General features: G+C 43.4%; 1 protein-coding gene across 1 annotated transcript in view; it reads left to right on the forward strand.

The window, feature by feature from the left end:
• The window catches only part of slc25a13 (solute carrier family 25 member 13), a 470724-nt gene that overhangs the window by 379344 nt on the left and 74952 nt on the right, over positions 1-16428 (forward strand). The window contains exon 13 of the mRNA XM_072510240.1: positions 14913-15053. Coding sequence (XP_072366341.1) covers positions 14913-15053 — 141 coding nt within the window. The remainder of the gene's footprint in view (positions 1-14912; positions 15054-16428) is intronic.

Genomic DNA, 16428 nt, shown 5'->3' on the forward strand with positions numbered 1-16428 from the left:
GCTGCAGTGTATGGCTATCCTGCTCGCTATTTGCCATCCTTCCAATTTTCGTGTTATCAGCACACTTCTTGGTCATACCTCCTACATTTAAGTCCAAATTATTAATGTACACCACAAATATCAAGCGCCCCAGCACCGAGCCCTGCGGAACCCACTGGAAACAGAATTCTAGTCACAGAAACATTCCTCTACCATCAGCTCTGCTTCTTGCCTCTCAGCCAGTTTTGGATCCAATGTGCCGCTTTGCTTTGGCTCCAATGAGCCTGTTCAGTTTTTTAATGTATTTTTATTAAAGTTTTCAAGTTTTTTACAGTAATCGCATCAAAACAAAGGAAAAGGAGAAATATGCCATAGGTTTCAATGCAAAACACATACAGTATATAACAAAGGTCATTGTCAACATAAGAACAAATAAAACCGGATGAGTTGGGGACAAAATATCCAACTGTTCCCCCCACGAATGCACGATCATAGAACCATAGACCCCCTACTGTGCAGGAGGAGCATTTGGCCCATCGAGTCTGCACTGAGCCTCTGAAAGAGCACCGTACCTAGGCACACTCCCCGCCCTACTCCCGTAACCTCGAATAACCTGCACAGCCAGGACACTCAGGGGCGATTTTTTAAAATCATGGCCAACCCAGCGAACTTGCACATCTTTGAACTGTGGGAGGAAACCAGAGTACCCGGAGGAAACCACACAAACACAGGGAGAACATACAAACTTCACATCCACATTATTCATGATTCACCTCCCTGTAGACGAGAAAAAAATTGACAACATCAAACAGAAAACAATATCAACAGGAAGCAAATTCCAGGATAACAACCAAGACGCAGGAATGCAAGGCAGTGCTCAGGATAAAGACCTCCTCTTCCATGGCTCAGAATGAAGACTAAATTCAAGGATAAAGCAAGATCAATGAGCACTCATCAGGATCATCTCAATGATTTTGACAAACGAAGCACAGGGCGCCATTTCTTCCACCATGCTGTCTCACCAGAACCCAGGCAGTCAACAACCTAGGCTCTGGCCGAGATGGCTGACTCAATTGACTCCAACCCCTCGTGACCACCGTACAATATGTGACCAGTGGCTGGAATGCCACAATAATTCCAGGCCTCGAAGACAGGATTAGATGTGCTGCATCGAATCTAATTAGCCAGGCTCCTGATCGAGATTCCCAAAACATGGGCCACCCACTCCCTCTTTCTCGATCTCGACTCCTTCAGTATTAACAATAAGCCATGCAGCAGGAATTTGATGGTACGGAGGCAGGCTTTCACCAAGGACAGTCCTCTCTATTTCAAAAACCTCCTTGTGCGCCTCCACAAAGAGCCCCTCAATTCTTGACATTGGGCCTTGATCTCCAGCCAGTACAACATCCTTGTTGGCAGCCATCATCTGTCAAAGCACACCACCACGTCAGGTATAGACCACATCAAATAATTACCCTCATCAACACTCCTGGTTATCGCCTCCAAAACTTTGATACAATTTGTCAAACATGATCTTCCCCTAACATATCCATGCTGACTATCCCTGATTAATCCGTGTCTATCCAAGTGCCAATATATTCTGTCCCTCAGAATTCTTTTTCGTAATTTCCCCACCACCAAGGTTAGACTGACTGGCCTATAATTTCCTGGTATATCCCTACCACTCTTTTTCAATAATGGGACAATGTTAGCAGTCCTCTGACACCTCACCTGTGGCCAAAGAGAATTTGAAAATTACTGCCAAAGCCCCAGAATCTCCTCCCTCGCCTCCCTCAACAGCCTGGAATGCATCTCATCCCGGCCTGCGGATTTATCCACTTTGACAGCTGCTAAATCTGCTAGGGTCTCCTCCCTCCCTCTATGTTAATTTCCTCTAATATTGCACAATCCTCCACCATGATGTCTACATTTGCATCATCCTTTTCCATTGTGAAGAGCAATGCAAAGTATTTATTGAGCACTGTATCCATGTCTTCTGGGCCCACACACAGATTGCCTATATGGTGCCAAAAAAAAACCCTCTTTCCCTTGTTATTCTCTTGCTAGTATATATTTGCTTTTACAACCCTTTATTCTACCTGCCAAAGCTTTCTCATGCACTCTCTTAGCTTTCCTAATTTCCTTTAAAAGTTTCATCTGCACTTTTTATGCTCCTCCAGGGCCTCTGCTCTATTGAGCCCTTGGTTTCTGCCAAAAGCTTCTCTTTGTTTTCTTCATCCTAACCTTTATGTTCCTTAGCATCCAGGGTTCTCTGGTCTTGGTCCCACCCTTAGTTTTTACATGAATATATTTTCCCTGTACTCTCACAATCTTCTCCTTGAAGGCCTCCTACTGACAGTTTTATCTGCAAATAGCTGCTTCCAATCTACTTGGACCAAATCATATCTTATCTCAGTCAAGTTAGCTTTTCCCCCCGTTAAGAACCTTTACTCTCAGCCCATCCTTATCCTTTTCCATAACTATCCTAAATCTAACTGAATTATAGTTTGCATTCCACCTGCCCAGACTCATTTCCGAATATTCGGTCCAGAATTGCCCCCTCCTTTGTTGGGCTTTCTACATACTTGCTTTAAAAAATGGTTCTCCTGGATGCAATTTCAGAATTTTGCTCCCTCTCTACCTTGCACATTCAAACTATCCCAGTTACTATTTGGGTATTTAAAATCCCCTACTATTACTTTAAAAAATATATATTTTTATTAAACTTTTGCAAAATTTTTCATAAACAACAGTAATAATACTAACACAACAAAATAGAGTGAACATTAACATAGTGCAGAAAGAGAATATACAATGGCAATTAACTAGATGTTAACCCACGCGCCTCAGTCTTCCCACACCATCCCGACGGAACACTCTCTTTCCCCCCCCCCCCCCCCCCAACCCCTATGGATTGCTGCTGCTGCCGGCATTTTAATTTTCCGCGAGAAAGTCGACGAGTGGTATTATGCACCCGCTCAACAGCAGCAACTCTGTGCACTTGGCAAAATTATTTCCACACATAAGTAGGCATCTGTTTGTGGTGTTGTCCCTTGCTTCTCCCGGACGGATTTCGCTGCCGTTGTTGTCTCGTGCTCACTTCCGCTTCAACGGCCCTCCCGTCTTCCCCGTTTTCTCTGTTCCTGTGGATGCCAAGTTTGTTAACGTTTCCCTGCCTCCCCCCTCCCCCTCCCTGGCTCTCCTCTATTGTTCCCTGTCTATTCCCTCTACGCCCTTCCCCCCGCTTCTGCCCCCCCCCCCCCCCCTGTGGTTCGCCTTTCCTTCCTCTTAGATTTAGCTGTTCTCCCCCCCCCCCAATCTCTCCCGGTCTATCTCTTCCTCTCATGCTTTGGCTACTTTCCCCTGTTTCTTTGCTACCTGGCTATTCTTCTGCTTGTTTGTTGGCCACAAACAGGTCCCGGAACAATTGGGTGAATGGCTCCCATGTTCTGTGGAAGCCGTCATCTGACCCTTGGATGGCGAATTTGATTTTCTCCATTTGGAGAGATTCCGAGAGGTCGGACAGCCAGTCTGCAGCTTTGGGTGGTGCTGCTGACCGCCAGCCGAACAGGATTCTACGGCAGGCGATCAGGGAGGCAAAGGCAAGGGCGTCCGCCCTCCTCCCCAGGAATAGATCTGGCTGGTCTGAAACCCCGAAGACCGCCACTTTCGGGCATGGCTCCACCCTCACCCCCATCACTTTGGACATTGCCTTGAAGAAGGCTGTCCAATACTCCATGAGTCTGGGGCAAGACCAGAACATGTGGGCGTGGTTGGCCGGGCCTCCTTGGCACCGTTCACATCTATCCTCTACCTCCGGGAAGAACCTGCTCATACGAGTTCTTGTTAAGTGGGCTCTATGTACCACTTTTAGTTGCGTCAGGCTGAGCCTTGCGCAGGTGAAATGAAATGAAATGAAAATCGCTTATTGTCACAAGTAGGCTTCAAATGAAGTTACTGTGAAAAGCCCCTAGTCGCCACATTCCGGCGCCTATTCGGGGAGGCAGGTACGGGGGTGGAGTTGACCCTATGCAGTGCTTCGCTCCAGAGTCCCCACCCTATTTTGATCCCCAGGTCCTCCTCCCACTTCATTCTTGTTGCGTCCGGTACAGTGTCGGCCCCTACTACCAGTCGGTCATACATGTCGCTACAGTTTCCTTTATCTCGTATGCTTGCGTCCAGTACCTCTTCCCGTAATGCCTGTCGTGGCGGTTGTGGGTATGTCCTTGTCTCCTTTCGTAGGAAGTTTTTTAGTTGCAGGTACCTTAGCTTGTTCCCCCTGGCCAGCTGGAATTTCTCTGTCAGTTCGCCCAGTTTTGCAATCCTGCCGCACGTATATAGGTCCCTGACTGTCAGTGTCCCTCTGTCCTGTCCCCACCTTTTGAAGGTGGCGTCAGTCAGCGCTGGCGTGAACCTATGGTTGTTGCAGATGGGAGCTTTACCCGACATTTTGGTCAGGCCAAATTGCTGCTGTAGTTGGTTCCAGGACTGGAGAGTGGCTATTACCACCGGGCTGCTGGAGTGTTTTCTGGGTGGGGATGGGAGTGCCCCCGTGGCGAGGGCCCGGAGGGAGGTCCCCCTGCAGGAGGCCTCCTCCGTGTGCACCCACTCGGCTTCTGGTTCCTTGATCCATCCCCTTACACACTCGGCCGTCCACGCCCAGTGATAGAAGGTTCCATTTGTGGATCCCTTTCCAGTCATGGACTATTTGGATCCCCAGGTAGCGGAATTTGTGTCGTGCGTGTTTAAACGGCAGTCCCGTTAGTGCTGCCCCACCTACTTGTGGGTGTACCGGGAAGATCTCGCTTTTGCTCATGTTGAGTTTGTAGCCCGAGAAGGCGCCAAACTCTTTCAGGAGCATGATGATTCCGTCAAAGCTGCTTTGTGGGTCCGAAATGTAGAGGTGCAGGTCATCTGCATAGAGTGAGACTCTGTACTCTCTGCCACCCCTTTGCAATCCCCCTCCAACTTTTTGTCGCTCTGAGCGCAATTGCTAGTGGCTCGATCGCTAGAGCGAACAGCAACGGGGACAGTGGGCATCCTTGTCTGGTGGAATTCCCTACTATTACTGCCTTATAGTTCGGACACATTTCTGAAATTTGATTACACATTTGATACTCTATCTCTCCCTGATTATTTGGGGTCCTATAGTACATACCCAACAGCCTGTTTTCCTCTTTTGTACGTTTTACTTCTACCCATTTGGCATCATTTATTGATCCTTCCAGGATATCATCCCTGCTCACTGCTATAATTGATTCCTTGATCAATATTGCAACATCCAGGAATGTTGAACTGCTAATCCTGCTGATATTTCAGCCAAGTCGCAGCCATTGCGATGATACCATACTCCCATGTGCCTTATCAGTGCCCTTGGCTCGTCTGTCTTTTTCCTGAGGCTCCTTGCATTAAAATATATTTCATTTAGCTTTGCTAGGCTCACTTCTTTCTTATCCAGTCTATCTTTCCTCTGCCTTTCAAACTCACTTACTGACGCTTTAACTTCTATTTCCATCTCTGCTTGTCTCCGCTCTGAACTACTTGTCAGGATCTCATCCCCCTGTCAATTGATTTAAATCCACCTGACCAGCACTAGCAAATCTCCCAGTGAGGATGTTGGTACCTGTACCTGTTCAGATGTAACCCGTCCAATTCGTCCCACCTTACCCAAGAACGGTCCCAATGCCTCAGGAATCTAAAGCCCTCCTTCCTGCATCATTTCTCCTGCCACACATTCATTTGCTATATTTCTCTGTTCCTATATTTACTGTTGCGTGACATCAAGTGTAATCCAGGGATTACTATCCTTGAAATCCTTCTTTCTAACTTCATACCTAACTCTCTAAAGTCTGTTTGCAGGGCCTCACTTCTCTTTCTTCATATGTCATTGGTCCAACGCAGACCACAACCCCTGACTGCTCACACTCACACTTTAGAAGGCCGTGCAGCAGTTCCGTGATAACCTTGAGTCTGTGAGGTAGCACACCATCATGGAGTTACATCTAGGGCCACAGAAACATCTGTCTACTCTCCATACTAATGAATCCTCTACCACGATTGCCTTTCCACACTTCCTATCCCCCCCCGAGCAGCTGGCCCACCCATGGTACCATGGCCTTGGCTCTGGTTGGCCTCCACAGAGCAACCATCAGTCTCACCATTTTCCAAGGCTGGAAAATGGTTTGCAAGCAGGATGTACTTGGGAGATTTCCTCACCACTGCCTGTTCCCCTTCCCCTGTCTGTCGGTCACGCAGTCCTCTCTGTCTGAACTTCCTTAAGCTGATGGTTGACTGCATCCTGAAATATGCTATCCACGGGCCTCTCAGCCTGGTCAATGCACTGTGGTGCCCCAGGCTGCCGATCAAACTCCAAAACCTGAAGTTAAGATTTCCCACATAGCGCAGAATGTACAAATCACAGGATTGAGTTCCCCAGACATAACTTAACTAAATAGAATATGTGCACTTGAAAAATATTCTTCTTGTTTATGTCAGACTAGCAACCAGAATCTCTTAACTATATCTAATGAAGAAATTTAGCTTTCAAGTTCTGCATTTATAGTCTAAGCTAAAATCAAAACCCAGTTATTTCCATATTGCTTATGGTTCTTTTTTAAGTGTATGTAGCTCCTTCTTTATTTAAAAAAAATTATTTTTATAATTCTTAGTGATTTGATAACCCTCCCGAACAGCAGTTTCTCACTAACCAATCTATGTTTCTCCTGAAACACTAGGTTCTTGTGATTGCCTGTTCCAGTCTCCTTCTCCCGCATTTCCTCTAGATGCTGCTAACTGCCAGTCCAAGTGTCCTCATCTCGCACACTCCTCTAGGAGAGGTCATACGATTGTCCCACATTGGGATTTTGCTGTCATTTGATAAAAAATGTAAAAGACCAAAGTGCTCTTTCTTACCTCTGAAAATCCTAAACGATTGTGCCTAGGTTGAATCATAGAATACCTACAGTGCAGAAAGAGGCCATCTAGCCCATTGAGTCTGCACCGACCATTTGAAAGACCACCCTATTTAAACCCAATCCCCCGTCCTATTCCTGCCACCCTCAGGGACAATTTAGCATGCCAATTGACCTATATTCTGTTCACTTTGTTTTTACTAACTCTTCCATCATCAGATGTTGGGGATATTTTATTTGGAAGTATTTTGGAAATAAAGGCATAAATACTTCCTTTATAAACTTATGATCATGCACAAACATTTTTTTATGGCAGTGGCTTTAAATGTTTTGGTTTTAAAATTCTCATTCCTGTTTTCAAATCCTCACATCGCCTATCCCGGACCAATCTCTGGAATCACCTCCAACCCACAACCATCCAAGGTAACCTACACACTTCTAATTACGGACACTTGTACATTCCCAATTATAATTGCTCCACTATTGATGGCCATGCCTTCAGTTGCTTAGGCCCCAATCTCTGAAATTCTTACCATACACCTTAGGCACAGCATGGTAGCACAGTGGTTATCATTGTTGGTTCACAGTGCCAGGGACCCGGGTTCGATTCCCGGCTTGGGTCACTGTCTGTGCGGAGTCCGCAAATTCTCCCTGTGACTGCGTGGGTTTCCTCCGGGCACTCTGGTTTCCTCCCACAAGTCCCGAAAGACGTGCTTGTTAGGTGAATGGGACATTCTGAATTCTCCCTCAGTGATCCCAAACAGGCGCCGGAGTGTGGCAACTAGGGGGTTTTCACTGTAACTTCATTACAGTGTTGTTGTAAGCCTACTTGTGACACTAATAAAGATTATTATTATTCTGGCTTTCCTCCTTTAAGACACTTAAAACCTACCCCTTTAAATAAGCTTTTAATCATCTGACCTACTATCCCATTTTGTGGCTCAGTGTCATACTTAATTTTATAACACTCCTGTGAAGCTCTTTGGGATGTTTCATTATGTTACAGATGCTGTATAAATAAAAGTTATTGCTAGTCTATCCCTTGTTGCTAACATTGAAGTTTCAGTCACTAATGCATACAAGGTCACCTTGGATCAGCAGGTGAATATTTAAAAATCATTAAAATGAAAATTGTTCACATTTGTAAGCCTGAGAAAGGAATTATTGGCAGAACAAACAATATAAAGCTATTAGCAGAAGTTCTGTCCAAGTCAGTCATCCTATATTTGATTTGAAAAGAAGACTTGGTGATTCTTGACGATGTGTAAATCATGAGAGAGTCAGCATCGACTGTCATCTGACTGCTACCTGTGTTTGATCAGTGACCTGCTGGGTCTCTTGTGTAGAAACCCCCGTGCTGTAATTTTAAGGAGTATTCAGAAACCGAAAACAGTGCTTTGATTTGCCTCCTTTTGATGTCTTCAGACATACTATGGTGATTTTGAAGCACCAAATAGAATGTGTACACCTTTGATAACCATATCTACTTTTTATCCCAGATGTATTCTCTGTTACATTGAAGTCTATGTTCAGGCTGAAATGTAAATAATGGGAATTTCTGACTTTGAATATGCTGGAACTTGACATATGCATGGAAACTATAAATGCATTTTTGTCTCGTGCCTTTCAACACCAGGGGAAAGCATTCTGCTCCATGTCAGGAAGCAAGTTATAATTTTTATTTTATACAAAACATTTTACCAGATTTCATTGATTATTTCATTTATATTAGTGTTAAAATGTTATTCCATGATCTCTGGAAATAGTGTCCCAGTTACTTGCTAATGAAACCTCAATGTTAGCCCCATACACTAAGGTTAACAAATATGTACATTCAGCTCTTGGCTTCGAGCAGTAAGAAGGATTTAATTAATATGTATTGATTTGGAGTTTTGATGATTTGTTTACAAAATAATAATATTCCTGGAAGCTTCTGCTGTGGTTATTGACTACCTTGGTGATTAGAGCAGAGTTATGCCCATATATGTCCCCACGTGCACTGGATTACTTACCTCATTTCCCTTTCTTCTGAAATGTCTTTCATCAAAGCTGTGCTGTTTACGCTTTGAAAACTGACCAGAAGACCTCATTGCTGCAAACCAAGAGTCTTAAAGGAGAATTCTGAACCAACCACGCATGACTGCAAACCGACTGCTCCACTGTGGAACATTGTACACTCTTCAGCTGTAAACAAGCCTTTGGACAATCCATGGACAATTTTTTCCTCGCTTGTTACCTGGTCAAATGTTTTTGCATCCAATACTCGACAGATTTATCTATTTGTCACATATTCTGGGTGGGAGGAATTTTGAGTGTGTTGGTTTTTGAAGTAGTGGGTAGTTGAACATATTTGTACGTTTTATAACTTTTGTTCATTTCTGGAACTTAAACTGAGTAAATATGAGCAATGAAACTGAGTTTTTAACCTGTCAATTTAAAGAACCTGGCTGGCTTATTTCTTGCATCAAGCTATACATTGTTGAACCTATATTAAATTGGCAATAACAGCTCCATTTCAAAGTCAAACTCTGTAATAACCAACTCAGGAGTCAGACAAGAGAGGAGTCAGTTGACCCCAATTAACCTGATCATAATAGTACCCAGAAAGCTATAAAGGACTACCTCTCTCTTCAATCAATCATAAGATGTGCCTTAAAATTAATTCCTTTGACCTAATTTTTTGGACATTTGTCTCAATGCCTATTTTTTTGGTTTGGTGTCATATTTCTTTGTCGGATTACACTCCAGTGAAGTGCCTGAAAGTATTTATTATATTTAAAATGCTGTATAAATGAAAGTTGTTGTTGTAACAGTAATTTGTTTCTTCTCCTTAATGTCCAAAGGTGGTAAGATTTTGTTCCTATTTATTCTAGAATCCAAATACTCCTTTCAAGTAAAAGCAAAATACTGCGGATGCAGGAAATCTGAAAGAAAAACAGAAAATGCTGGATTAACTCAGCAGGTTCTACAGAAGGGTCATTTAGACTCAAAACGTTAACTCTGCTTCTCTCCACTATGCTACCAGAACTGCTGAGTTTATCCAGAATTTTCTATTTTTGTTAATCCTTTTAAGTGTTATTTCAGTGGAAGAAGAATGTAAAGTCTGGCTTTCCCCAAGGATTTTCAAAAATGGGGTAACGTGTTAGCTTTTTTAGTAGGGTCAGAAGATATCCCTGAAATTTCAGGTACCACATACTGTTGTGATCACTGCTTGGCCTGCTCAATCAGTGGCTCTGCATTAATTTGTTACATGGGGACAGGGGGAGTGGGGCATGGTGGTTAGGAGTGGCTGTCATAGGTGACAAACTGAGGGACACTTAATTGGATTTTTCCAGGTGTCTCGGAACCCTAATGTTGAAATCAACTGTGGGTCCCAAGCTGACACTTAGTGGCAGTGACGGACTCCTAATTAGCCACCTCCAAGCTCCCTGTCTAATTAGGGATGCTGCCATCTAACAGCTACCGAGCCTCAGCAGCCCCACCAGTCAAGGTGCTCACTGAAAAATGCAACTCATTGGGATAGTAATGGATGAGATTTCAACTATCTGAGTATTTACTGGGATAAATTCACTGTAAACTGTCTAGATGGCGCAGTAGTCTTAAAATGCATTCAAGAAAACTATTTTTTAGCCAGTATGTAGAAAACCCAACAAGAGAAGGATCAATTAGTTTTAGGAAATAAAGCTGGACTGGTGAAGGAACGTCAATGGGAGAGTCTTTTGGTGGCTGTGATCATGGTGGGTTTGTGATGGAGTGTTTACTGACTTTGACTATAAAAGTCATTAGATATCTTTCGGTACTGCTTCCAAGTCCTTAGATCCAGACTCCGGGCATTGACCTCTCTTGCCACCTACCGCCGGTCCCTTCAGGTTTGCCTTGACAACCTCCTGTCCCTCCAGGTTAACATAAGTGAACAACTTTTATTCCTCAATAGGAAGGGAGAACTTTTATTCCTCAATGGCGGGACGGGGAGGGGGCACGGAGGTGAACGGGTGTATGCCGCCAGCTGTCTTCTTGTTTCCTGGCACCATCATCTGCCCAGGCAGTTTTCCCAGAGGAGGGGTGTGGGCATGCAGCCTATCTGTCCCACAAGCTGTGGGTAGCAGAGTCAGCTTGATAAAGCTTTATCAATTGATTTGGAATTTCAATTTGGTCTCCAGGCCTCAAGGGGCTTCATGGAACAGCCCAGCTGCCTGGATATAGCGTCCTAACTGTAGAGCAAGAACACAAGCAATCCAGGCTAGCTTAAGAGACCCTCCCAGCCTGAATGAACTCAGCTACAGGGCACCTTATAAGGTGTCCTTCCATAATGGTAGCCTGGCTACTAAGGGCATTTTTTATTTCAAAGTTAAATTTGAAGAGGGGCATTTCCATCTTGGTCCCCAGTTGTGAAAGCCCATTGTCCTCTTTTGGATAGAAAGCCTGTCCTCTGGTCATTAATTTGCCAATTCAGGGAATATTACAGCCTTGTGACTGTTCCTCACACAATACAGACTTCGGATCCTGACATAGGGGTCCTAACATAGGGTCCATAAGCCTCTGGGAAAATCCAGCCCATGATCTCTCTCTGTCTATCTAGTAGAGTCAGAGAGTTTTCCTTTGGCCCAACATGTTTGCGCTGCCCATCAATCACCTAACTATTCAGGTGGGACAATGGCACAGTGGTTAGCACTGCTGGCTCACAGTGCCAGTGACCCAGGCTCAATTCCAGTCTTGGGTGACTGTCTGTGTGGAGTTTGCACATTCTCCCTGTGTCTGAGTTTCCCCCGGGTGCTCCGGTTTCCTCCAACAATCAAAGATGTGCAGTATAGGTAGATTGGCCATGCTAAATTGCCCCTTAGTGTCCCTTACATTAGATGGAGATATGGGGATAGGGCGGGGGAATGGTAGGTGGGTCGGTGCAGACTCAATGGGCCGAATGGCCTCCTTCTGCACCATAGGGATTTGGATTTGATGATGGTATTCTAATCCCATTTTCTAGCACTTGGTCTGTGACATTGTAAGCTTATGATGTTTCAAGTGCTCACCTAAATACTTCTCAAATGTTGTGAGGGTTTGCGCCGCTACCACCCTTTAGGCAGTGAGTTCCAGATTCTCACCACGCTCTGGCTGAAACAGTTTTTCCTCAGATCCCCTCTAAAGTTCTTCCCCTTACCTCAATTCTATGCCCCCAGGTTATTGACCCCTCTATTGAGAGGAAAAGTTTATTTTCAGCCACCCTATTATTGTCCCTCATAATTATGTGCAGCTCAATCAGGTCTCCCCTCAGCCTTCTCTGCTCTAAGGAAAACAACCCCAGGTTAACCAGCCTCTCTTCATCGCTGAAATGCTCCAGCCCGGGCAACATCCTGATGAATCTCATCTCTGGCCTTTCTAGCACAATCACATCCTTCCTATAGTGTGGCGACCAGAACTATACACAGTACTCTCGCTATGGCCAACAAACATTTTATACAGTTCCATCATAGCCTGCCTGCTCTTATATCCTGTGACTCGGCTGATAAAGGCAAGTATACCATGTGTCTTCTTATCCACCTGTCATGCTGCCTTCAGGGTCTTTGGACATACACTCCAAGGTCCCTTCCTAGCAACCTACCATTCATTGTGTATTCCCTTGCCTTGTTAGTCCTCCCAAAATGCATCACCTCACATTTTGCAGGGTTATAATCCATTTAACTTCCATTTGCCAATGTTATGCCCACCTCACCATCCCTCTCTGATTAATGCCTATAGTGTCACATCAGGAAACCTGGGAACCCTTTCTTTCCTGATGTTCCTTTTCTCTTGTGTAGAATTGCAGCAATTGCATTCAACAGTGGCCTTCTGTTAAAGAGGGATAGATTGCCTTCAAGAGCTGGAGGCTAACTGTGACATATGTAAACCTTAAACACAATAAGATGCCCTTTGTTGACTTTTGAACCATTAATTTGTTATAATATGCAGGCAGCATGAAGTCGATGTGTTGCCTCTCTCAACACAGACACACATGGGCAGGATGTGAATTGTGATCCCTACGATGAGAGACGATTATTTTTTTGGCCTCAGAGACTGATGTCAAAAAACATGGAAGTACTACTTCAAGGAGCTTTACCTACATTTTTATGCTTTTGCCCAGGAAATTCCACTTTAGGTGCTCTCAAGATAAAGGTGGCATTGAAAGCCTACCCAAAATATGTAAATTGGAAACTCAGCGAGGTCCTTGCTGTGCATGTGAAATGTGTTATTGTGGCTTTGCACTCAAAGACTCTATTATTGTAACATTCCTGCTACTATGTCACGTTACTATAAAATACTTGTTTACATCGGAATTGCATACATTTACATTTCACGGAATATTTAAAAATGATTGAAACTGACCCAAATCAGTCGTGAGGTGATTAAGAATTTGGAATCATTATTTATGATAAATTTCTGTTGGTTCCACAGGTCAAAGAGATGTTAGAGGGAAAATGTAATTCCCGTTGCGCTTGTTTTTGCGTGATTCAGAACCAGGAAAACAATAGGGCTAAAACCGGGTAGAACATGTGCCCTGTCCACCAGGTGACAAGAACTAGCATCAAGCAAACTTTTCACTCATGTAATGAAATGTCCCAAACCATCAAAGCAGAATGAATTTAAACTTGTAGTTGGAGCCAGTTGCTGATCCATTGTAGTACCTTTCCCCTTCTTTAAATCAATGAGTAATGATGGAAGTAAAATCAATCATTTGTGAATAGGAGTGAGATTCTTAGTTTGATAATATGCAGGGGCTGGTTTAGCACAGGGCTAAATCGCTGGCTTTGAAAGCAGACCAAGGCAGGCCAGCAGCACGGTTCAATTCCAGCCTCTCCGAACAGGCGCCGGAATGTGGCGACTAGGGGCTTTTCGCAGTAACTTCATTTGAAGCCTACTTGTGACAATAAGCGATTTTCATTTCATTTCATTTCATTTCATGCAGTGAAAGGAGAGCCCACACAGATGAAAGTGCGTTTGTAGTAAAATAAATGTTAGCTCCCAAATGCTTCAATACATCACTTCTGCATGTAAAGCCCTTTGTTAGCTCCAGTTACATTTTGTTTTTTCACTGCAAGAATGCACACATTCAATTGTTGATTTAATGCAGTTTACCCACCTGACCCTTTAAGTGTATTGAACAAAGTGTTTTCAGGAAAAAGGACAACTGCAAATACAACACACTAATCCAACAGCCTTTTCCATATTTGTAAGACTTTCCATTCATCGTGATGAAAGTTTGTAGCCTGGGCTGAAACCTGAGACTTTTGGGCTACTGGCAGAGTAGCAGGTGTAATTAAACCCAAATTCTCCATTTTAAGACTGGAGTTGTTTTATCTTTTCTTGCCTGAGTGAACATCAAATTTAAACTGCAAGGTTAAAATTATACTGAATTATTTTTCCTTTATCTGAACAGTTGAACCCTCAGTAAAGTTTGTGCTTATTTTTCATCTTAAAATAATTTTTTCTTTGGTTTATATAATGTAGTAACAGGATGTCATAAACACTGAGATTAGAAAGTGGGATTTGTGTGGTAATCCTTTCCATTGTTTCATACCGAGAAAGGGAGATAAAATAAACCCAAAATGTTTCCTTTGTTTTTCACCAAATATTATGGCTCAGTTCTTGAAACACATATTAATATATTATTATCAAACTTTGGTTTGATAACTTAGTATCTTTTAGCAAGGAGATACTGTTGGTGTTTGTGGCTGGCTTTCAATATTTAGACACTTAAATTGTTTCACAAGGGAATTTTTCTGATTTCGGTAATTTAACAATTTTTTAAAAATCATGTTGATTTTTAAAAAGATTTATTGTGTTCGACAAGGGTCGTGTAAATTTTTATTATTGTATTTTTTGTAAAGGCTCGATGAAAAACAACATTGAAAACCAGGTTAGCCATCATTGAACCCATCTGTTTTATTTAGTGCTGATGATTGTTCCATTTGAAAACTTTTATATTCAGTGTAGTGACCCAGGACAAATGTAATTTCTGACCAGATATTGCACTAATTCTTCTTTTTATAGGCTGGTTGTTCACAAGTTATCTTCACTAATCCATTGGAGATTGTCAAGATCAGGTTACAGGTGGCAGGTGAAATCACCACAGGACCTCGTGTCAGCTCACTATCTGTTATGAAGGAATTGGGTTTCTTTGGGCTATATAAGGTACAGTGCAGAAATTATCTGCTAGATCTTTAAAGTATGAATATATTGAAATGTGTTTTTAACATGAGTTCACTTTAAGCATTTTCTCCTGCAATTAGTAGATGCACATGAACAGGTAGAATGCAATGAATATAGCCCAATTTCTGTATTTCTTTTGGTAACTGTCTTGTACTCATGACTGAAATCTGCAATCTCATGCATGAGCTTTCTGGTGGGGCCAGCATGCTTATAATGTTATAAAGCAAAAGTAATTTCATGTGTAACAGAGCAGCCGTAGGAGTTTGACACATTTTGAATGAATAAAATAGAAATATCATAATGTTAATTAATAACTAATGTTGGAATTTTCTACTTCCACACTGGCAGGAATAGTGGCGGGTGGGACACTATATTTAGGTGAATGAAAAAGTTTCCCACCGATGGCAAATTAGTTTGGAATTTTGATCTCCTGATTTTGATGGCGGGCTAAAGGTTAATTGAGTCGGCAGCTGAAAAGCAATGGGCCTGATTTTTACTTTCTAAGGTTGGTGCACGCTCAACCCTAACACGTGTAAATTTGTGCGAAATGACATTGGGAATGCACCCCGACGTTATCGTGCATCCGGGCAGTACTGAGGATGTTGGCACGCGTGGGAGTCAGATCCGCACCGGCAGACAATTAAAGGACGAGGTAAGGCCATTAAGAAGTCTGTTGTACCCTATCGTCGGCAGGCAGGGTGCAGGTGATCAAGGAGAATATTTCGCCGTGGTCTTTATTTCTATTTCAGTGCCTACCGGTCTTTTTACAAAAATGTTTTTATGGGGGTGGAACGGCTGATTTAGTTGTTTGTCTGGGCAGGTATGGTAACAAGGATTAGGAGGACGATGCTTCAGAGGGACGGCAGTTAGGAGGCCTTGCCTTTCTAAATCTGTTGTGTCATAATATACACCAGTATATCATGGTGCAGACATACACTGATGGACACACAGTGGAACCAATCAACACACACAACACCGCAGCCAATCACCAGTGAGAGCACACGCACGATAAAGACAGGGGGCATCAGAGTTCCCGCTCAGTTGAGTTGCAGCTAGCTAGGAGGACAGAGCTCACAGCCTGCAACACAGACATTCACCATGTGCTGAGTGCATCGACTGGTTAGGACAAGGCAAAGGTCTTTAGTTAAAGCTAGTATCGTGTTAACCCACAGTCTAAGTAAGTTTAAACAGTTAATGATTCAATAAAATAGTGTTGCACTATTTCAAGTGTACGTGATCCAGAACACCCAACACATCATGATACCAGGAGTGGTGGGATACTAGCACTTCTTAGACCTACCTGCAAGTGATCTGCCTTCCGCCAGCATTCCATCATCCTGCGACATGGACAACATCA

The sequence above is a fragment of the Scyliorhinus torazame genome, chromosome 6, assembly GCF_047496885.1.
Source record: "Scyliorhinus torazame isolate Kashiwa2021f chromosome 6, sScyTor2.1, whole genome shotgun sequence".
NCBI lineage: Eukaryota > Metazoa > Chordata > Chondrichthyes > Carcharhiniformes > Scyliorhinidae > Scyliorhinus > Scyliorhinus torazame.